Source organism: Hypomesus nipponensis, chromosome 17 (genome assembly GCF_054491055.1).
Source record: "Hypomesus nipponensis isolate SF chromosome 17, ASM5449105v1, whole genome shotgun sequence".
In the NCBI taxonomy this organism is placed as follows: domain Eukaryota; kingdom Metazoa; phylum Chordata; class Actinopteri; order Osmeriformes; family Osmeridae; genus Hypomesus; species Hypomesus nipponensis.
In genome coordinates, this window is record NC_140377.1 from 17540565 (window position 1) to 17559392 (window position 18828).

General features: G+C 44.9%; 1 protein-coding gene and 1 pseudogene across 2 annotated transcripts; both read right to left on the reverse strand.

Moving 5' to 3' along the window:
* Positions 1–5822: 5822 nt before the first annotated feature.
* On the reverse strand, positions 5823–6647 carry LOC146253761 (uncharacterized). Its single transcript, XM_084676933.1, has 2 exons — positions 6249–6647; positions 5823–5995 (listed from the first exon to the last, which is right to left on the reverse strand). Exons 1-2 carry the CDS (start codon positions 6568–6570, stop codon positions 5895–5897), a joined length of 423 nt encoding a protein of 140 aa, XP_084533059.1. The 5' UTR covers positions 6571–6647; the 3' UTR covers positions 5823–5894.
* Positions 6648–7176: 529 nt separating this feature from the next.
* Positions 7177–8596, reverse strand: LOC146253762 (uncharacterized; annotated as a pseudogene). The gene is made up of 2 exons (XR_014731668.1): positions 8434–8596; positions 7177–8288 (listed from the first exon to the last, which is right to left on the reverse strand). The product of XR_014731668.1 is annotated as an uncharacterized LOC146253762 (transcript).
* Positions 8597–18828: the final 10232 nt, after the last annotated feature.

The window sequence follows — 18828 nt, forward strand, 5'->3', positions numbered from 1 at the left end:
AGTGCTGCTGCCACCCTCCACCGTCCCCTTCTCCCCCATGCTGTCTGTATGTCTATCCATCGGGGGATTATATCTCTATTGCTCTCTGCCTCATATGTCATGTATGTATGTGTTGCATCGAGGAGGCAGGGAGTGCTTCCCTTAGATCATCCACTCCGCCAAAGTTAAATCTACATGTCCATGTCATGTAACAATAAATGCTTAAATCTAATACGCGATTGTCTTGACTGAACTAATATTACTTGCTGGGGGTCCAGTCATGGTCTCCGGTGGTCCGACTGAGGCCTTCGGAAGTCCAGCTGAGGCCGCAGGTGGTCCAGTCACGGCCTTCGGAAGTCCGACTGAGGCCGCAGGTGGTCCAGTTAGGGCCTTCGGGAGTCCGACTGAGGCCACAGGTGGTCCAGTCAGTCAGGGCCTTCGGAAGTCCAACTGAGGCCAGGCCGCAGGTGGTCCAGTCAGGGCCTTTGGGAGTCCGACTGAGGCCACAGGTGGTCCGACTGAGGCCGCAGGTGGTCCAGTCAGGGCCTTCGGAAGTCCAACTGAGGCCGCAGGTGGTCCAATCAGGGCCTTCGGAAGTCCAGCTGAGGCCGCAGGTGGTCCAGTCAGGACCTTTGGGAGTCCAACTGAGGCCGCAGGTGGTCCAGTCAGGGCCTTCGGGAGTCCAGCTGAGGCCGCAGGTGGTCAAGTCAGGGCCTTCGGAAGTCCAACTGAGGAGGCAGGTGGTCCGACTGAGGCCTCCAGTTGCACTTCTGCAGTACCTTGTGGGGTCCAGCCTACATTGGAAAATAACTGAATTATTCCCCAGTAAAAATATTTAAGTATAAATACTCGTTTAAGTGTTCCATTAATGAGCATTTTGCCGAAAAACAAGTGCTCAATACACTTGTAGATGATCAAGATCAGGGTTTCCCACAGAGATGTGTTAGTTAAGGAGGTAGGGTGGGGTTTGCCGGTGGAGCAGGGGGGAGGGGCAAAATGTGTGAGTAGATAATGTATACATAGACCATTGTAACTGTAATGCTGCTTCAACATATCAAAGCCTGCCCTTCCTGTTGTATTTCAACCAAAGCAAATTCCTGGAGTTCAATAACATGTTTCAGGTCAGTCAATAACAGCAAGTGCAAGCCAGAATTCTTTTTTGGAATAGTTCACATACTTCAGCCCCCAAAAGCTTTTTTTGTAGCTTCTACAGCAAAAGTTGTTGAATCTCCTCTGTTAACCCCTAAGAAGGTAAAAATAATAATACGACTAGTGCATAGTGCCCTTGGTGCTGTCGGTGACTTAAGAGGTCGGTGAAACAGACAAACACAGATTCCTGGAATTGTCGCTAGATTGTGCACAGTGATGAAGTAGTTGAAACACACACACAATCCTGAAAAAGCACTGTGCCTGTGATGCAGTTGTGAGTAAGATGTCGATGACAAACAGATTTCTGGATTTATAAATTGATAGTGCAGTGCCCGTGATGCAGCTGATGTTGCTAGTGACCTACATTTTTCAGGTCACAATTTAAATTCTTAAAAGTACTTGTTCAACCTCTACATTATCTAGGTTCCTAAGCAAATCATAAAGGAAATTTCTCATTCATTTTAACAAAATGCCAATGACCGAGTACATTCATGCAAATTATGTAGCCTACAAGTAGACTGCCATTTCCTACAGTGTTAATTGCTTAAGTTGTGTCGACAAAAAAGCATTATATTGATTCTCTGTTAAATTGTCGTATACCCACAAACATCTAGATTATTAGTTAATTATGTAAGTCATTAGGCTACATGCAAAATGGTTGAGCCTGTTGTCATAATTGGGGTTATAATTCACCATACTGCGCTGCAGACACAGTTCTGCCAAAAATAATTTTTTTACGCTACATTAACATTTGTATTTGCCCAGTAATCAAGATAATTGTTACACACTCACTGTCCTAAAATTCACGGATTCCTGTCATTATCAGAGAGATAATTGAGGGTTAAAAAGCAGACAATCTGCATGTGTTCCTTAAAAGATTCAGTTTCTATCTGCATCATAGTTTAAGCTTGGTTAACTTTGTGAATTTATTCAAAGCTTTAGGAATCAATAATAATGTGACTGCTTGTTGTGACTGTTTAAGAGAAGGCAAGGCCTTAAAGTATCTGTAACAGGGATACAAGGCTTTAAATACAAGACTTAACTAAATTGCACAAAATTACCTTGAATTAAAATGTCAAAAAGGTCCTGAATTCTTTGCTGGCAAGATCTGGATGTCTCCGTCAGCTGGCAAAGGGGTGTCAACACTTCAGACACCCAGGCATTTGACTTTTTTGCAGGCCTGGACATCAACAAGACGGCCCTCACTCCCAGAGACTGCAACTTTTCAAGCTAAAAAAACAAAATCTATTAATATTAAAAGGTATATGGCAACATTTGGAATCAGAATTGCATGGAAACATTTGAAGCGATCGCATACCAGCATATAAGCTTCGTCTTTGACGTGCAACGTGGTCCGATTTTTCTTTTGGGTATGGGCCCAGCCCTCTCGCTTTTGATCAAATTTGATAATTTTTTTGTTTAAACGCAGCTTATGTGGCTGCTCTACCTTGCACACCTTGCAGGTTTTGCAGGCCACATTGAGAACTGTGTGGCAGGCAATACATTTTCTTGATGTTGACCCCGGGCCTGGCATTTCTATATAAAGTAAGCAAGAGAGAGAATGGGAGAGACACAAACTGATTATGAGAAATGCTTCTTTCACTCAAATTAACCAGAAGCAGAGAACAATAATCTAAAAAACACAGCAATACTTACTGAAAGAGTGTGAGGAAGAGCAAGAGAAAGAGTGCGTGTGTGTGTGTGAGTGTGTGAGAGAGTGATGGAGTGAGTGAGAGATAGAGAGAGACAGAGAGAGAAAAAGAGAGGATGTAAAAGGAATGAATGAAATAGAATGGCTCTTAAAAGAGCCGTTGTTTTGTTTTTTACTGAAAGTGAGAATTTAGGTAGAGAAGGTTGATTGAAGGTGGGGGGTATAATAGAAGCTGTTGAAAAACGAAAACATTGTTCTTTCTCTTGCAGCAACATTTCATGGATTTCTTTTTCATAATTACATAAATGTATTAAATTATAGAAGTAACTGGGATGCTGTTACTGCATATTGGAAACCACTTTAAAGGATCTAAAAAAAATTAAATGAATTAAAAATAAATTTGCTAAATAGGCAGTATAATAGTTTCCAGAAGTAGGAGCGTCAGACCGCTTTAATCAACTTTAGCAAGCATTCATTTGGAACTAGCATTTAAGCTAGCTGTATAACCGGTAGCTAACTACAATTAAACTGCTAAAGAGAGCTAAGCTAAAGGCCAAAAAGCACTAGCTAACTAACGTCAAAGCACTCATTCGGTTTCATCTAACGTCAATAACCCTCGGCTTTCTAACAGCCAAATGAAATGCAATAAAAACAACAACACTCAGGCAACCAAAAACGTTTTCAACAAACAACATTTTAATTATTTAGCAGAATTATTAAAAGCGGGGGAATCGTCCATCTCCATCTTACCTGCTTATTTCTGGTCTGTGGGAGTTGTTGGCAGTTAATTGAATTATCGCCCCCTGTTGGTAGTCATCCTTCATACACGCGTGTAATGTTCACGCCTTGGCAAGGCAAAACGTGACATTCACACGCTTTCCCAAGTGGACCAACGTGACTATTACACGTTTTCGTGTGATACCGGGTTGAATCATTAGAGACGGACACGGTCTTCGGGCACACTTTGTACATCTTTACTGTATCTCCCCCACACATAGCATTTCACTCCACTCACTTTCTTCCAACGTCAGAACCACACACACCTGTCACAATAAAAGCCCACAAGAAAATACCTAACAAGTATCTGCACAATTTGAGGGAGCGCCATAATCTGTAATGCGTCCTCTAAAGACCCGGCAATTCAATCAATTTCCCGGCAAATTTTGCCATGTAATGCAATGCGTATGTGCACACCGCCCCCTACCGAACAAGATGGGTAGCTCGGTCAGCAGGGAGCTGAAGAAGAGGCTACTGATGTCACTCTGCTGCGCCGCTCAGAATGCATTTTCGTTTTCGAATTATGGGCAGTTATTTGCGGACAGAACACGAAAACGAAAATGCATTTCTGGAAATGCATTTGAATTTGAATTGTGGTCACGATTTTGCAGCAATGTTCTTGAAAATGAAAATGCATTTCTGGAAATGCATTTGAATTTGAATTGTGGTCACGATTTTGCAGCCACGTTCTTAAAATGAAAACTCATTTGTGGAAATGCATTTTCATTTTCGAATTTTACATTTCAAATTTAATTTTGGTATCTATTTGCTGGGGCATATTTTGAAAGTTACATTTCAAATGTCTTTTTCGTTTTTCTTTTAATTAAGTGAAAGAATAAGCAGTCTTAAAGAAGAAAATTTAAATGCAAATAGGATGATTGATTATCAATTTTATTTATGAGTCAAATAATGCAGCCACATTCTTAAAATGAAAAAGCATTTCTGGAAATGCATTTGAATTTTGGTCACGATTTGCTTCCATACAACAGTGACTTTCGAGAACTAGATTCTACATTAATCTATTTGAAACGCCCCCCAGCATGGTGAACTGTGGAAAGGCGAGCGATGGCAAGCGATTCGCGTAGCTGCTATGTGAACGCTGTTACGAGCTTCCGACTGTCGAGTTGCATCGGACGCTCTCTGTGCACACAGAATGCGTAAATATGCACTTCTGTTACGTCACGTCAACAAGCAGCTGTGGGCTCGAGATCAGACTGGAGAAGTAACCGCTCTTAAAAGATGGGTAAGTACTTGCTATCTTCATACGTTTGTACATTTTAAACATAAAACACGTTTTATATTTTGACATTTCGATTTTCTTTTGACTGGAAATTATAGTATGTATCCAACAGCAAGTAACGTCACTGTGTCCAATCCCGACCGGTTTTTAGCTAACATTCTGATAAAATGCCACTTCAAATATTGATACAAATGATCGTATCACGTTTTCAGCTGATTTACAGATTTCACGTTAAGCTTTAACTTCTTACCTTTCGAGATAAATATAGTTAACATTTTTATAGTTAGCTTAGCCTTTACTAGAGCCACTAAAAAGACGCTAGCGCCGGCAAATTAGCCGTGCGCTACCCTTGTCCAAACCCGACCGCACTTCTATCCTTGTAAACACTCGCCACTGCTGTTTTTCCGGGGATATTAACTTTATCTAGGGTCACCAAACTGACCATCAATGATGTCAACATATCCGGGGACGTAGTTATGTCCTTCACAATAATATATCACGCTTTAACATCTTTAAACTATGCGATAAAAGCTCAATTTGAGTATATACCACCACCTGCTGGATGTTTTGTTGAACTCTACAACCTACAAACATTTTTATCCAAAGAACACTGATGCGTACCACGTGTAAGGAACATTGAAAACATATCATGTTAATTTAACGTTTATTCAGATGTCCCCATTAAATTCGAAAGTCATGAAATATGTAGCAATAGTCAATCATATATTTAGAGACCTCAAACATTGAATGGGATAAAAGATAACAGGAAGGTTAACAAAAGACAGATGACTTGTGCAAATCTTTGAAAATATGAACATTTATTTAAATACAAAACAGACAAAAAGAAAATACAAAATCACTATGGGCACAAATAACAATTAAAATCCTCCTCGTCATCCAGCTCCTCGTCCCAACCCACACACGTGGCGTGGTACCATGTGTGGCAACTGTTACACTGGACCCACGACACCAATCCCTCTGAGCTCTCGGGAGGGTCAGGTTCCCTGCACCGGCCACACTCCCAAACTGTTGTCTCCACGTCTTCAGGAGTGTCACAGAATAAAAAACAACAACTTTGAATAAAAAAAGATCAGATTTTCATGGGTTGGCAAAGTTAACATGAAGTACACTACCAGTGGATGTCGTGGGTCCAGCAGACGAGGAGCTGGATGATGGTCCGGCGTCTGCAGGTTTGGAGGCTGTATGAATAACAGAAAAAGCATAACCATGTTTTGTTTAGTCTTCAACAAGGCTAATGTCACCATCATGTTATAATATTGTATTTTTTCAGATGACATAAAGTGGGAGGGAGAGGAACGTTGTTGAAGGCTCTAAAAAATAATCATATTTTATTATAACAGTACTAAAATACATACTCATGTCTAACTGTCACAATAGTTAATGCATTGAAATCTATACGCAAATTAAAATGCTAAATAGGTGCATGCTGACCAGTAGATGGAGGAAGGTGGTCTTGTTCCTTCGCAAGCAGGCTCTGGAGTGATGTGCTGGTAGGCAGCCAGGGACCGTGGGAGGCACAAGAGGGGGCAGAGTGGGTTGAGGGACCGGCGATGGAAAGTCTGGAGCTGGAGGCGGAAGGCACCCCGAGGGACACCTGCCTTCTGCGGCTGGGGCGGGAGCCGCCAGACAGGGTGGAGGAAGTGGCTGCCGAGCACCTGTCTTTGGCCCGCTGCTGCTCACTGTCTGCCCTGGCCAGAGCTTGTGCTTCCCTCCTCGCAGCTTGGTCCTCCGCCTCCTTGATGACATCGGACATTCCTCCTGACCTTACCAGTGTTATACCTGATTTCGGTCAGGAGGTGGGCCAGGTCCACTGAAATCCGGCCTGATGTTACCAGGGGATGGGTGAGGTAAGGATTTGGGGGAGGGGGAGGAGGAGAGGCAGGTGGAGCAGGTAGGGGATCCAGCTCTGGATCCAGGTGGGACTGGTGTCCATCCATTATGAGCAGCAGCGGGTGCTCCTGACTGGCAAGTGCTCGACAAACCACTTCCTGAACAGGTCACTGTCCATGTACCCTGCTGGCGACATCCCGTAGAGGGCATTGGGAACCCCCTCTTTATTGTAGGGCCCCCCTGGATATCCCCCCTTGTAGATGATGAAAGGGGCATATCCTTCCCAGCCGCGTTGAGGCAGGCCAGGACGCTGATGTGGTCCCTGGTTCCCTGGTCCTGCCTGTATGAGTGTTTCGTCCCCCGGGGCACAATGACCTTCCTTCTGGTAGCATCCAGCTGAAACCCCGTCTCGTCACAGTTGTAAACTTGACGGGGTTTCTCCCTCAACCCGTGCTCCTCCATGGTGGTGGTGAGGAGCTTAAAATACTCCTCTATTGGCCCCCTCTTGGCGCAAGATGCTCTCCCACGGTCAATTATGTCTGGGGTCCGGGCTGGGAGATCTGTCGGCAGTGAGCCACTCCTTCGTAGTTTCTAAGAAGGAGTGGCTCACTGCCGACAGATCTCCTGTAACACCAGAGAAATCTGCCTTCAAGGGTCTGAAGAAACTCACATCCAAAGGCTGAAGGATGTGAGACGTGTTTGGTGGCAGGCACAGGAGAATGACACCCTCCCTCTGTGCCGTCCGGACCAGCTCTGGATCCAGGTGGGACTGGTGTCCATCCATTATGAGCAGCAGCGGGTGCTCCTGACTGGCAAACTTCAGGAAGTGCTCGACAAACCACTTCCTGAACAGGTCTCTGTCCATGTACCCTGCTGGCGACATCCCGTAGAGGGCATTGGGAACCCCCTCTTTATTGTAGGGCCCCCCTGGATATCCCCCCTTGTAGATGATGAAAGGGGCATATCCTTCCCAGCCGCGTTGAGGCAGGCCAGGACGCTGATGTGGTCCCTGGTTCCCTGGGCCTGCCTGTATGAGTGTTTCGTCCCCCGGGGCACAATGACCTTCCTTCTGGTAGCATCCAGCTGAAACCCCGTCTCGTCACAGTTGTAAACTTGACGGGGTTTCTCCCTCAACCCGTGCTCCTCCATGGTGGTGGTGAGGAGCTTAAAATACTCCTCTATTGGCCCCCTCTTGGCGCAAGATGCTCTCCCACGGTCAATTATGTCTGGGGTCCGGGCAGTCAGGCGATGGTGGTGCCGCTCCCTGAAGTTTATCCACCACGTCTGGCCAAGCCCGGTCTTGGAGGCTGCCTGGTGGCGGAGGTTGTAGATGGCCAGAGCGTGGGCCAGGACCTGAGGCTTTGTCAGTGGAAACCCATGACTGGCAGAGTACAAGAGGTACTCCACCAGGGAATCCTCATCTGCAGGGGCGAGGAGAGTCCTCTGACCCGGGACACAATCAGAGGACACCCTTCCACTGACTCTGTCACTCAGGCTGGTTTTGGGAACCCCAAACTCCTGGGCTGCCTGCCGCAGATTGAGCCTGCCTGCCTTTACCTCCTCTTGGGCCTGTGCCATGGCCTCCTGGGTCCACTTCCTGGTGGTCCTCTCCCTCTTTCGGAGTTGCCGGATGTTTGGCATCTGCAAATACACATTTATTTTGGTACAGTCAGAAATTAAATTCAAAAGTAGTTTAAAATGTCTTAATGTTGATGAATTCTATAAATTGCCATGTATAGGCACATGCATATTTGCCACATGCATAGACATATGTATATATATTTACCTTAAACCATTGCAGATTTACAATTTCTATATCCATCATTCTTTTCTTGATCCTCCTGTATAGGAAAAAACTCTCATACTGACACTCGTTATCTATCTTTCTTTTCTGTTTATTCTCTTTTCTTTGCCACCTTTCTTTTCTTTCAAGTCTTTCCTGCTTCTTCTCCTTGCTATCTTTCTTTTCTGCTTCTTCTCCTTGCTATCTTTCTTTTCTGCTTCTTCTCCTTGCTATCTTTCTTTTCTGCTTCTTCTCCTTGCTATCTTTCTGCTTTTGCTTCTTCTCCTTGCTATCTTTCTTTTCTGCTTCTTCTCCTTGCTATCTTTCTTTTCTGCTTCTTCTCCTTGCTATCTTTCTTTTCTGCTTCTGCTTCTTCTCCTTGCTATCTTTCTGCTTCTGCTTCTTCTCCTTGCTATCTTTCTTTTCTGCTTCTTCTCCTTGCTATCTTTCTTTTCAGCTTCTCCTTGCTATATTTCTTATCTGCTTCTTCACTTCTCCTTGCTGTCTTTCTTTTCTTTCCTGCCCATTCTTTTCTCATGGATATTTTTCACTCTTTTCTACTCTTTTTCCTCATTTTCTCACTCTCCTCTCTTCCTTTGCGTCTCTGTCTGTTCAGGCAGGAACACAAGAGAGAAATGAGCACTTATTATAAAATACTTGATGTAGCCTAGCTTGTGAAAAAAACATTTGATTATGTCTGCCTTTACGTTTCAGACAAAACAAACCTGCTGTCGCAACTTGACATCAAACGTGTTTCCCTGCCCCCCTCCCTTCACCCCCTCGACTACAGATCACGTCACAAAGGAAAGGAGGGGGGCTGGCAGGGTTTGCTAGCCCCCATCCATTCCCCCCCCCTCGACTACAGATCATGTCACACATGATCGTGTATTTTCATTGGCTACACAAAGTAGTGTTAAGCTAGCGTTGAAATACACTCATATGCTAACCCATAGTAGCAGTACGATGACAACACAGACACATTAGTCAGAGTAAAGATCGTCGCCCAAGCGTTGCCCGAGTGTCGCAGAGTGGTCTTTCAGCCAAAGTAACTTTCCAATATTATTTAGACATGTAAACGTATATATATGTTTATGAAATTTGACACGTAGATTGTTTGGTGTCCCTAAAATTATACTACTTACACTTTGCTGGCGATAGCAAAAGAAAATGCTGGCAAAAAGACCGGAAACTGAGTGTCCAAACTCCGTTCGGGTTTGGACAATAGTAGCTTACAGCGGTCGGGATTGGACACAGTGACGCTAGGTATATGGTAAATGACGCATTAGTAATGGTCATTTACCTTGAAAGGCCAGAGTTATTCAGTTAGCAAGTGTTAGTTGGAGATTTGTTCGTCACTTTGTAACTATATACAGTACTGTAGTTAGCTCTAATGCTAATGTAAATGTGAAGGAGTGTGGTTAGAGTAGGCTCTCCCTCCATCATTCAAACGTTAAACTTTACTCCCCAAACGACTAACATTAGACTTTGTCTTCATTGTTTTCAAAAGGGACCCTTTTACAGACGTCAACAGTTGAAGAAAATAGCAGTTTGTTTACTCATCCAGCAGAGAACTTCCAGCAGGACAAGGCGGGTGGGTTCATCCACTCAACCAAAGACGAAAGCAGCAATGGGACTACTATAACCTTGTACAGGAATTGGCACTTGACAGCAGAACATATCACAATTATTTTAGGATGAGCCCAGCGCAATTAGAAGAAGTGTTGTCCTATGTAGGTCAGGACCTTTGTAAACAAACTACCTACAGAAAGCCAATTGAGCCCAAACAAAGATTGGCTATCACATTGAGGTAAATGAAATACATCAATTTTAGATAAGTGTTGGGTCTTGGGTGCCTGCTCGGTTTCCTGAGCGCCGCTTGTTTTTAGGAAAAGTGATTTAATACTTTTTAAGGACCTGAGGCCACCCTGGCCTCCCTCTCATCTCTCCGCTCTCTCACCTGTCTCTCATCCCCACAATTTCCCCTCACCACTCTCTCCCTTTCTGCTCTCTCCCCACTTTCCATATTTCCTCTTCTTCCATCCTCATCTTTCACTTTTATGATGTCTCCAGACCTTCCTCCTCCCTGCTCCTCATCTATCTTATCTCCCTGGTCAAGGCTGCTTTTAGAACTGAAAATAGACAAACACCCATGTCAAGTGAGACACTAAATTATATGCAGTATTTACTATGTTAAATTCCATCACTTTTTTTTACCCGGCCCATATTTACATAATCAAACATGAGCACCCAGCATGTCTATTCAGTTAATAGTGACACAACCATAAAAACTAGAACTGCATCGCCATATTACTCTCCACTATTCTTATCCCATTAATGTTCAGTCGTACAGTATTTTTATACTGTCTGTGGTATTTTTACTTTTCCTTGAGTAAAATATCCGATTACCTCTCCCCTCCACTGCATACACAACAGATGATCATACCATCTTTCCCTGAGATGTGGCAGCAGAAACCACATTGATTTCAGGTGTCTCCATTCCTTCTTCCTCCCCTCTGACTCACTGGGTGCCACCATTTTTCTGATGCGGTTAAATGTGTCACGCAGTGATTTCCACCTGTTCCTGCATTGCTCAGGGTCTGGTAAGAAAAACAGATTATTAATCAACAGTGAAGACCATGTAACTAAACCTAGGTCTCTCTTTAATATAAAGTTACATGTAGAGATAAATCAGGCCTTAACTCACTTTAAAAAATCCCCCTCCTGCAGCTTTGGCAGTGTTATGTGCCACATGACAAAGACAACCATGAATGTAGGTGTTGGGGTGTTTCTGGAGCACCCTCGAGGCGATGGAATTGCGTGGTCTGATGTTCACAGCTGCATTGTCAACTGAGAGACCAACGCAGTTCTCCCAAGGGATACCATACTTCTCTGGGGTGGAGTTAATCTTGGCGAAGATCTCGCTTGCTGTTCCACGTCTTCCCACTTGTTGTACACATGCTCAAAAATTTGTCAACTTTGCTTCCCATGAAGACCCGGACAGTAAGCGGGTTCATCTTTTGCGCTCCTATAATGACGAGTTAGAATTATACAAATGTACATGTTGTTCGATATTTACACAAAGCAAATGTTTTGCAGAAGAGATTAATAGTTTGGGAAATACCTGTGTCATTTGACCCATCTGTAACAAGGGTGTATGGGCCGTTTGAGCTCCTTCACAAGCTCTTGTGTGAAATAAGGCGCTTTGTTAATAATGCAGGATGACTTAGTCCTGGCACACCTGTAGTCTTGCACCGTTTTAGAATCTCCAAAACAGTCTTTTAGGAGAGGCCCCAGGTGGTCCGCAAAGGCTAGAAGAACGTTATGGACTACCAACCCAGCTGTAATTTTACCTCAGCCCTTTTTGTTTGTAAGAAATTAAAAATGATTAATCTTCCCAAAAGACCCTACTTTATTTCAAATGGACACCTGTGATAATATAGCCTGGTCCTAACCAGACTCTCATACATTTCTTTTGTACAGAGTCTGGCCTCGCTCCATTGACAAGCGGTGACTTCCTTGTAGGCGGGTACTCTGTTGAAGTTTAAAAGTATTGGATCTGCCCAGAGCCACTCTGATCTGCCATAACCAATCGCTAGCGTTTGCCTTAGCCAATTCCTTCACTAGTGTAACAGAGCTAGCTGCCGTAGCTGGAAAATCTAACTTTTCCTAAAATATACTTTATTGAACATTTGCCTTTGAAAGGGGCATATTTACAGAACCATATAGGCTAGCAGACATTCCATTAGATATAAGTGGGGGTGAAATATAGTCACTGAGGACCTTCATTGTCCCACAAAAGCAGTCTGGCTTGATGACACAATCAAAAAAAGAATAATGGGTGAATTTAACAAAAGCTTCTGAAGACAAGATTGATATTATTTCAATATATATAATTTCCTATTGTGGTTAACAGTTATAGTATTAATCTTCGTCTTTGCTCCAGATAGACAGGTCAACAATGTATGCTCGCGCTTAACATAATATATTTGCCATTATGTCATGAACGTTTTACGAAAAATCAAATCTGTTTTAAAATAACGGGGATAAACTATATTAACAACATTTAATGTATGTGTGAGAACCATTTGCTAATCTTGCTACAACAAGGCAGGTAACTCAAGCCATTTCTCCCTGTGCTCATTCAATATAAGTCTATGGCTCATTCAGCTCAATGTAAATCGGCTATCGGCCAATGTGAACTTTTGTGCTCGTGCCCTGTTAGTATCCGCGTGCACATTTGCAGGAAACTTATTGACGTAGGCAAATAAATGGGGTGCTAGTTTACCCATTTCGGATTGGTTTCAAAAAGGAAAAATTATTCTATGAAAAAGCTAGTAGTATGAGCCAGGTTCGAGAATTGAACAAAAAATATTGGGGGAGATAATTTTGTAAATGTTGACTGGTGTTAATAGAATAAAAACGACCGGAAGAGTCGGGAACCCAACCGTAAATGCAATACCACCTACATCCACTGGGGCCGTTGCTTCAAGCCGAGGGGCGAGGGGTGGGGGTCTGATGTCTATGCAGCGAATAGACCAGGGGTCACTAAATGGTGGACCGTGGTCCGAGTCCGGACCCAGGCGGCTTCCTATGCGGACCCGGACCTTTAGCCAATATATTATTGGCCAATGGAGATTCATTTTGACGGAATGTTTCCATTTTAACCAGCAAATTTTTTATAGCCTTTACGCTATTTATTATGTCTATGGTTTTCCTACTAGATGTGGTTTCTATCTTCTGTGTCCAATCCAAAGATCCAATCAGGAGCTGAAATAGCAATCACCATGACAACTCACTCACTCAACGCCGCAACCTCTGTGGGTCACGCAGGTTGTGTTTGTCATTCACAAACAACGAAAGCTAAGCGATTTGCTAACGGTAGCTAGCCTACCTGTTCTTCCTTAGCAAAAATAATGGCGTGACAAAACTGTTGTATGTGAAAACACTACAAGAAACAGGAGAGCTGCTGTGCGTGCAGCCTAGCTTAGCCCATTAGCTTAGGACCTCAAAGTTCTTTCTTACTCGACACCAAAGTTCAAAAACAAAAGTCTGTAATACGAAATTCTTCTTTTGAAAGTTTACTTTAAAGGATTTAAGTAATACAATGTAAAATTCAGGATAATACTTTTCAAACAAGTTAACTGGCATTAGTGTAGGTAAAAAGACTGTGTTGCTCCAAGGTCCAATAGCTTCTGACTGCTTCGCGGTGTTTCTTGTTCTTTCATATCAAATCAAACAGCCAATCAAATTACGTTATTCTTAGCGTCACTGGTAAACTATCAATATTTTTCATTCCTACATTACACATGCAACACAATTTCTTCTAGTTCTCAAACACTATTCAATCTTAAATTCTCAATTCACAATTATTATTCAAAACTATTATTTCCACAGAAATGGCTTCAACAGCTGCATCAATTCAGCTGTTTACTCAAACTCATTCCAACTGACACACCGACCAGAAACACGTAATCGGTTACATTCAAATACAGGCATGTTATCAAAATAAGAGCATGCCGTGAAACCCTGTTATGGAGACATAACATTTTCTCCCCTCTCCAGGGCAGATCCAACCCACATCCCTGAGTGAGAGATAACACAAATAACAAATTACATCGATAGAAAACCCGTTGTAGGAAACATTCAGAATACATTGTTAATGACTTCTGTCCAGCCCGAACATATCATTACCAGGCTATTTAAAACTTAAAGTGCCTTAGAACACCAGACTAAAGTGACTGGAACAGTCTTGATGAGGTTGAAACATTCAGACATAGTCCATGAGGTAGCCCGGTTTGGAGCGGGCACGGACTGGTCGTGCTGCCGGACTAACTGGGCCTCCAGAGTCTGTATCAGGATCTCGGCTGGCCTCCAGGTCTGCCGCAGTAGGTGGGGCCACATTGCGGAGGTGGCGTGTATGCCACCGCGTTCCGTCTGAGAGGCGAAAGGTGTCAGGTCCCAGTTGCTCAGTCACCTGGAAAGGCGCTGACCAGAATGACAAAAGCTTATGGCCCCGTGTGGGCCTCCGGACCCTGACCCAGTCCAGAATGGTGAAAGCTGGGTGTTTGGCCTTGTGGGACCGGTCAAAGCGCTGTTTAGTTGCCTGCTGTCATGCTGAGACTTGGTCGCGTAGCTGATCCGTTGTTTTCCCCTGGGCCCCCTGTGATGTCAGGTGAGCAGGAACACGCAGCCGGTCCAGGGGTAGTGATAGCTCCCGCCCCAACATCAGAAGTGCTGGTGAGCTGTCTGTTGTAGTGTGTTGAGTAGCTCGGTAGTGCAGCAGGGTCCGCAGAAGTGCTGCTGAGAATTTAAACCCCTCTGCTAAGTGAGCTCTGATACCATTCTTCAGCGTCTGGTTCATGCGCTCCACACCCCCATTCGCCTGAGGGTTATAAAAGGATGTGCGTATGTGTCTGATCCCCCGCTCACTCAGAAAAGTTGTGAACTCGGCAGAGATGAATTGCGGCCCATTGTCTGTGGTGATTGTCGTGGGCATGCCCCAACGAGCAAAAAGAACCTCCAGAAAGTCAATGACCGCCTGTGTGGTGACCGACCCTGTAGATACTGCCTCAGGCCACTTAGAGTACAGGTCATAGGCCACGAAGAGGAACCGTTGGTGATGTGGGACGCCACGGAGCTCACCACAAATGTCCATCTGGATGTGCTCCCAAGGCCCAGCTGGCCACTGCAGTGGCTGAAGGGGAGGAGCTGGTGGGGGGCCAGTCTTTCCACTCACCAGGCAGGTTGTGCAGTCTCTCACCATAGCCTCCACATCGCCATCTATTCCTGGCCACCAGACCACTTCCCGGCAGCGCTGTTTGACCTTGACAATGCCGAGGTGGCCTTCATAGGCCATGGACAGGACATGTGACTGTAAGGCGGAGGGTATGACGCTGAGATGGCCCCTTTTTAAGGAGCAGCTGGAGAGGGGCAGTAGTGGAGGAATACTGGGGAAGAAAGCGCAAGTAATAGGCGGTCATGCCAAGGAAGGAGGCAATGTGGGCAGGCCTGGAGGGCATGGGCAGCCGTTGAATGGCCTCCACGTTAGAGTGAAGTGGGCTGAGGCCTTCTGGGGTCAGCCGAAACCCCACAAACTCCACTTTGGACGCAGAGAAGATGCATTTCTTCCCGTTCAGTGTGAGGGCATGGGAGGCAAGCGTGTCGAGCACCTGTGTGTGACGTTGGTCGTGGATGGCAGGCTTTGATCCGTGTACCACTATGTCGTCCAGGAATATCACCACCCCTGGGATGCCAGCAAAAATGGTGGACATTATTTTCTGGAAGCAGCTAGGGGCGGAGCGTAGACCAAAAGGTACCCTGGTGTATCGGAAGACGCCTGCGTGTGTGACGAAAGTGGTGAGGTTACGGCTGTCAGGGTGCAGAGGTACCTGCAGATAGCCTTGGCGGAGGTCAAGCTTAGAAAAGATCTTGGAGCCGTAAAACTGTGAAGTCAGTTCCTCTGCCGTGGGCAGCGGGTATTTGTCGGGCACAACAGCCTTGTTCACCGCCCTCAGGTCCACACACACATGCAAACCGCCTGACTTCTTCTTTGCAATGACCAGATTAGAAATCCAGGGCGAGGCGTTGACTGACTCAATGATGCCTATTTCCAACAGCTTTGTCAGCTCTGCTGTGACATCATCGCGTAGTGCCAGGGGAATGCGGTAGAGAGGCTGTATGACTGGGTGTATGTCCTTATGGAGGAGAGGTTGATGGGTGAAAGCTGAGATGCAGCCTAGGCCAGAAAAGAGTGCTGGCCATCGCTGTTCCCATGGTGAGCTGACCTGGTGAATTGTTGCTCCACAGCTGTCCATGAACGTGAAGCCCAAGCTGGGGATGAGGTCCAGCCCCATGAGGTTAGCTCCATGCCATGCCACTTGAAAAGTGAAGGTAGCCAAGAATGCGTTGCCATGGCGCACCGAACAGAGAGGCCACTAAGTCGATCTTGGAATTGCCATATCCACAGAGAACAGCCAAAGGCGTCTGCAGCGCGATGTGGGGCAGGAAGAGCTTGACTGTGTCAGTTGAGGAGTGATAAAGCCGCTCCAGTATCCAGCAGTAAAGGAACACAGACCCCATCTAGTTCCACTGTGGACGTCTTGAAGGACATGCCTGCAGACCTGACTGAGTGTATGGGTGTTGGGGCTGATGAGCTAGCCCCAGCCTGTCATGGGCCTGTCCGTGGGCCTAGCACGGACGGCGCAGAGCGACAGACTTTGGCAAAGTGGTTTTCTCTCCAGCAGCACTGGCAGACTTTCCCCCTGGCCGGGCATGTTGGGGCTCTGTGTGAAGAGGAGCCACAGTTGCCGCAGCTGCAACGTGGCTGGCTACGTGTGCGGGCTGCGTAGTTAATCCCTGGGTCCGGGTCTGATGACGCAGGGCTAGGTGAGCGCTCAGAATCCTCCACATGCTGTATTAAGGCAGGCTGAGAGAAACCACGGGAAGCTAGTTGTGATGTCAGCTCGGTAGCTTTTTCGATCTGCAAGGCTATTTCAAGCGCTTTTCCAAGAGAAATCGCAAATTTCAGACAGAATGGATTGACAAGAACGCATTTGTGTTGCCGGTGGGGAGCACAAAACCGACGTGTTTAATCTGCAATGAGACGGCTATATTTGCTTGGCTTAGATGGTTTTGGGAGCAGTGTTTCCGCCTTCTTCTACGGAGACACAAAACCTTTTTTTACAAGTACACATCTTTTTTGCAAGTACATAAATCTTGCCTTCTTCTACGGAGACACAAAACTTTTTTTTGCAAGTACGCGAATCATTTTCTACAGAGACACAAATCTTTTTTGCAAGTTACAAATCGTTTTTACAGAGCTCGCTCTCCTGGCACTAATTTCATGCCATAGTAGCCACTCAGAAGCAGAGTAGAGTTGGGTCTTACCTTCAATAGGGGCGGGGACCCGCCTTGATGGGGGAACTGACAGATTGCATTTTCATTTGAATTTTGCAACAAAAAGAGCGTGATGACAAGTAAATGCTAATGCAATAGATTGGGGGCACTGTTTAGCTACCACATCGAATCTCCATTTGAATAAAGACTCGAAAAGACCGTGTCAATATGAAATGCAATGCAATAAGCGTTCATTCAAATTTTTCTTCAAAATAATACAAACTGAATTGCGGATTGCATTGTCATGTGCACATTGAATTGCCATTTGACAACTGCTTTGCCATTTGATTTGCGGATTGCATTGTCACTTTGCGCATTGAATTGCCATTTGACAAATGCATTTTCATTTGAATAAAGAGTCGAAAAAACCTTGTCAATATGAAATGCAATGCAATAAGCGTTCATTCACATTTTTATTCAAAATAATACAAGCTGAATTGCGGATTGCATTGTCATTTGCACATTGAATTGCCATTTGACAAATGCATTGCCATTTGAATAAAGAGTCTAATAAACTTCCATAGAAGACATGGTTGCAGCTCAACTATGCGGTCTGTACCAGGCGACATTTTCACTCAAATTTCAAGACTTTTGTGACCCAAATCAAAATTCTAATGCGACAGATCAGTGGGTAATCACTTCCTCTCTTAACAGCTGTCCTCCTCGACCTTTTTGGTCTTTTTATATCTATTTGTATTATCCGTGTGGTCCTTTTACCATTTAAAATGCTATCCTTTCCCGGTTTTCTGCAGGCACATTGCGCGCGCATCCCGAATGTTTACAAACAAATATTTGGTCTATAGGGTTACAGATACGCCCCTTAGCGCCATCTATCGTCAGGGAGTTTGAAAAGGAAGGAACGCGTCTCGGCCCCAAATCAGATTTTTTTTGCCGTGAGAAATTGGTTGTGTGGCGTGAGAGCGTGAGAAATCGTTGAAATGCGGCGAAACCGAGGAGTTGGGAGCCCTGTGACCATGCTAAAAAAGCTGAAAATAGTGAACATTTAGTAGAAAGTTATAAGCTGAATGTCTTGTGAACATGTTAAAGGTTGAATGGTCTCTCTAGCTGAAAGTACGCTGAAGTAGTTAAGTTTGAAAGAGGAGGAAGCTTTTTTATTGATTTCTAAGGATTAACGATTACTTTTTAAGGGAGAATAATTTGCACAAAAACCTTGTCTCGTCATCTACCGCTTATCCGGGGGTCGGGTCGCAGGGGCAGCAACCTAAGCAGGGAGGCCCATGCGCGCAGATGGCACTGGGGACGGGGGGGACATGTCCACCCCAGATTCCTAGCAACCCATATCAGTCCCCACCACTCTCCCTACCTAAGGCAACAAGCATCAGTTATAACTGCACAGCTGATTAGGCGATCTTAGCGTGTGTCATGTTGGCCACACAAAAGTACTACAACACTTGAAAAGAAAAAGTGTATTATGATTATTTTAACGTATTTTTGGAGCCGGCGTCTTCCTGGTTGTCATGGAGATTACGTTAGTAGGCCCGT

Bases quoted from the DNA above. Each gene is read 5' to 3' on its own strand.
- LOC146253761 (XM_084676933.1), bottom strand. From the start codon at position 6,570: ATGTCCGATGTCATCAAGGAGGCGGAGGACCAAGCTGCGAGGAGGGAA. The intron at 5,996-6,248 runs GTCAGCATGCAC...TTATTCATACAG, and splicing joins CCACCTTCCTCCATCTACTG to CCTCCAAACCTGCAGACGCC.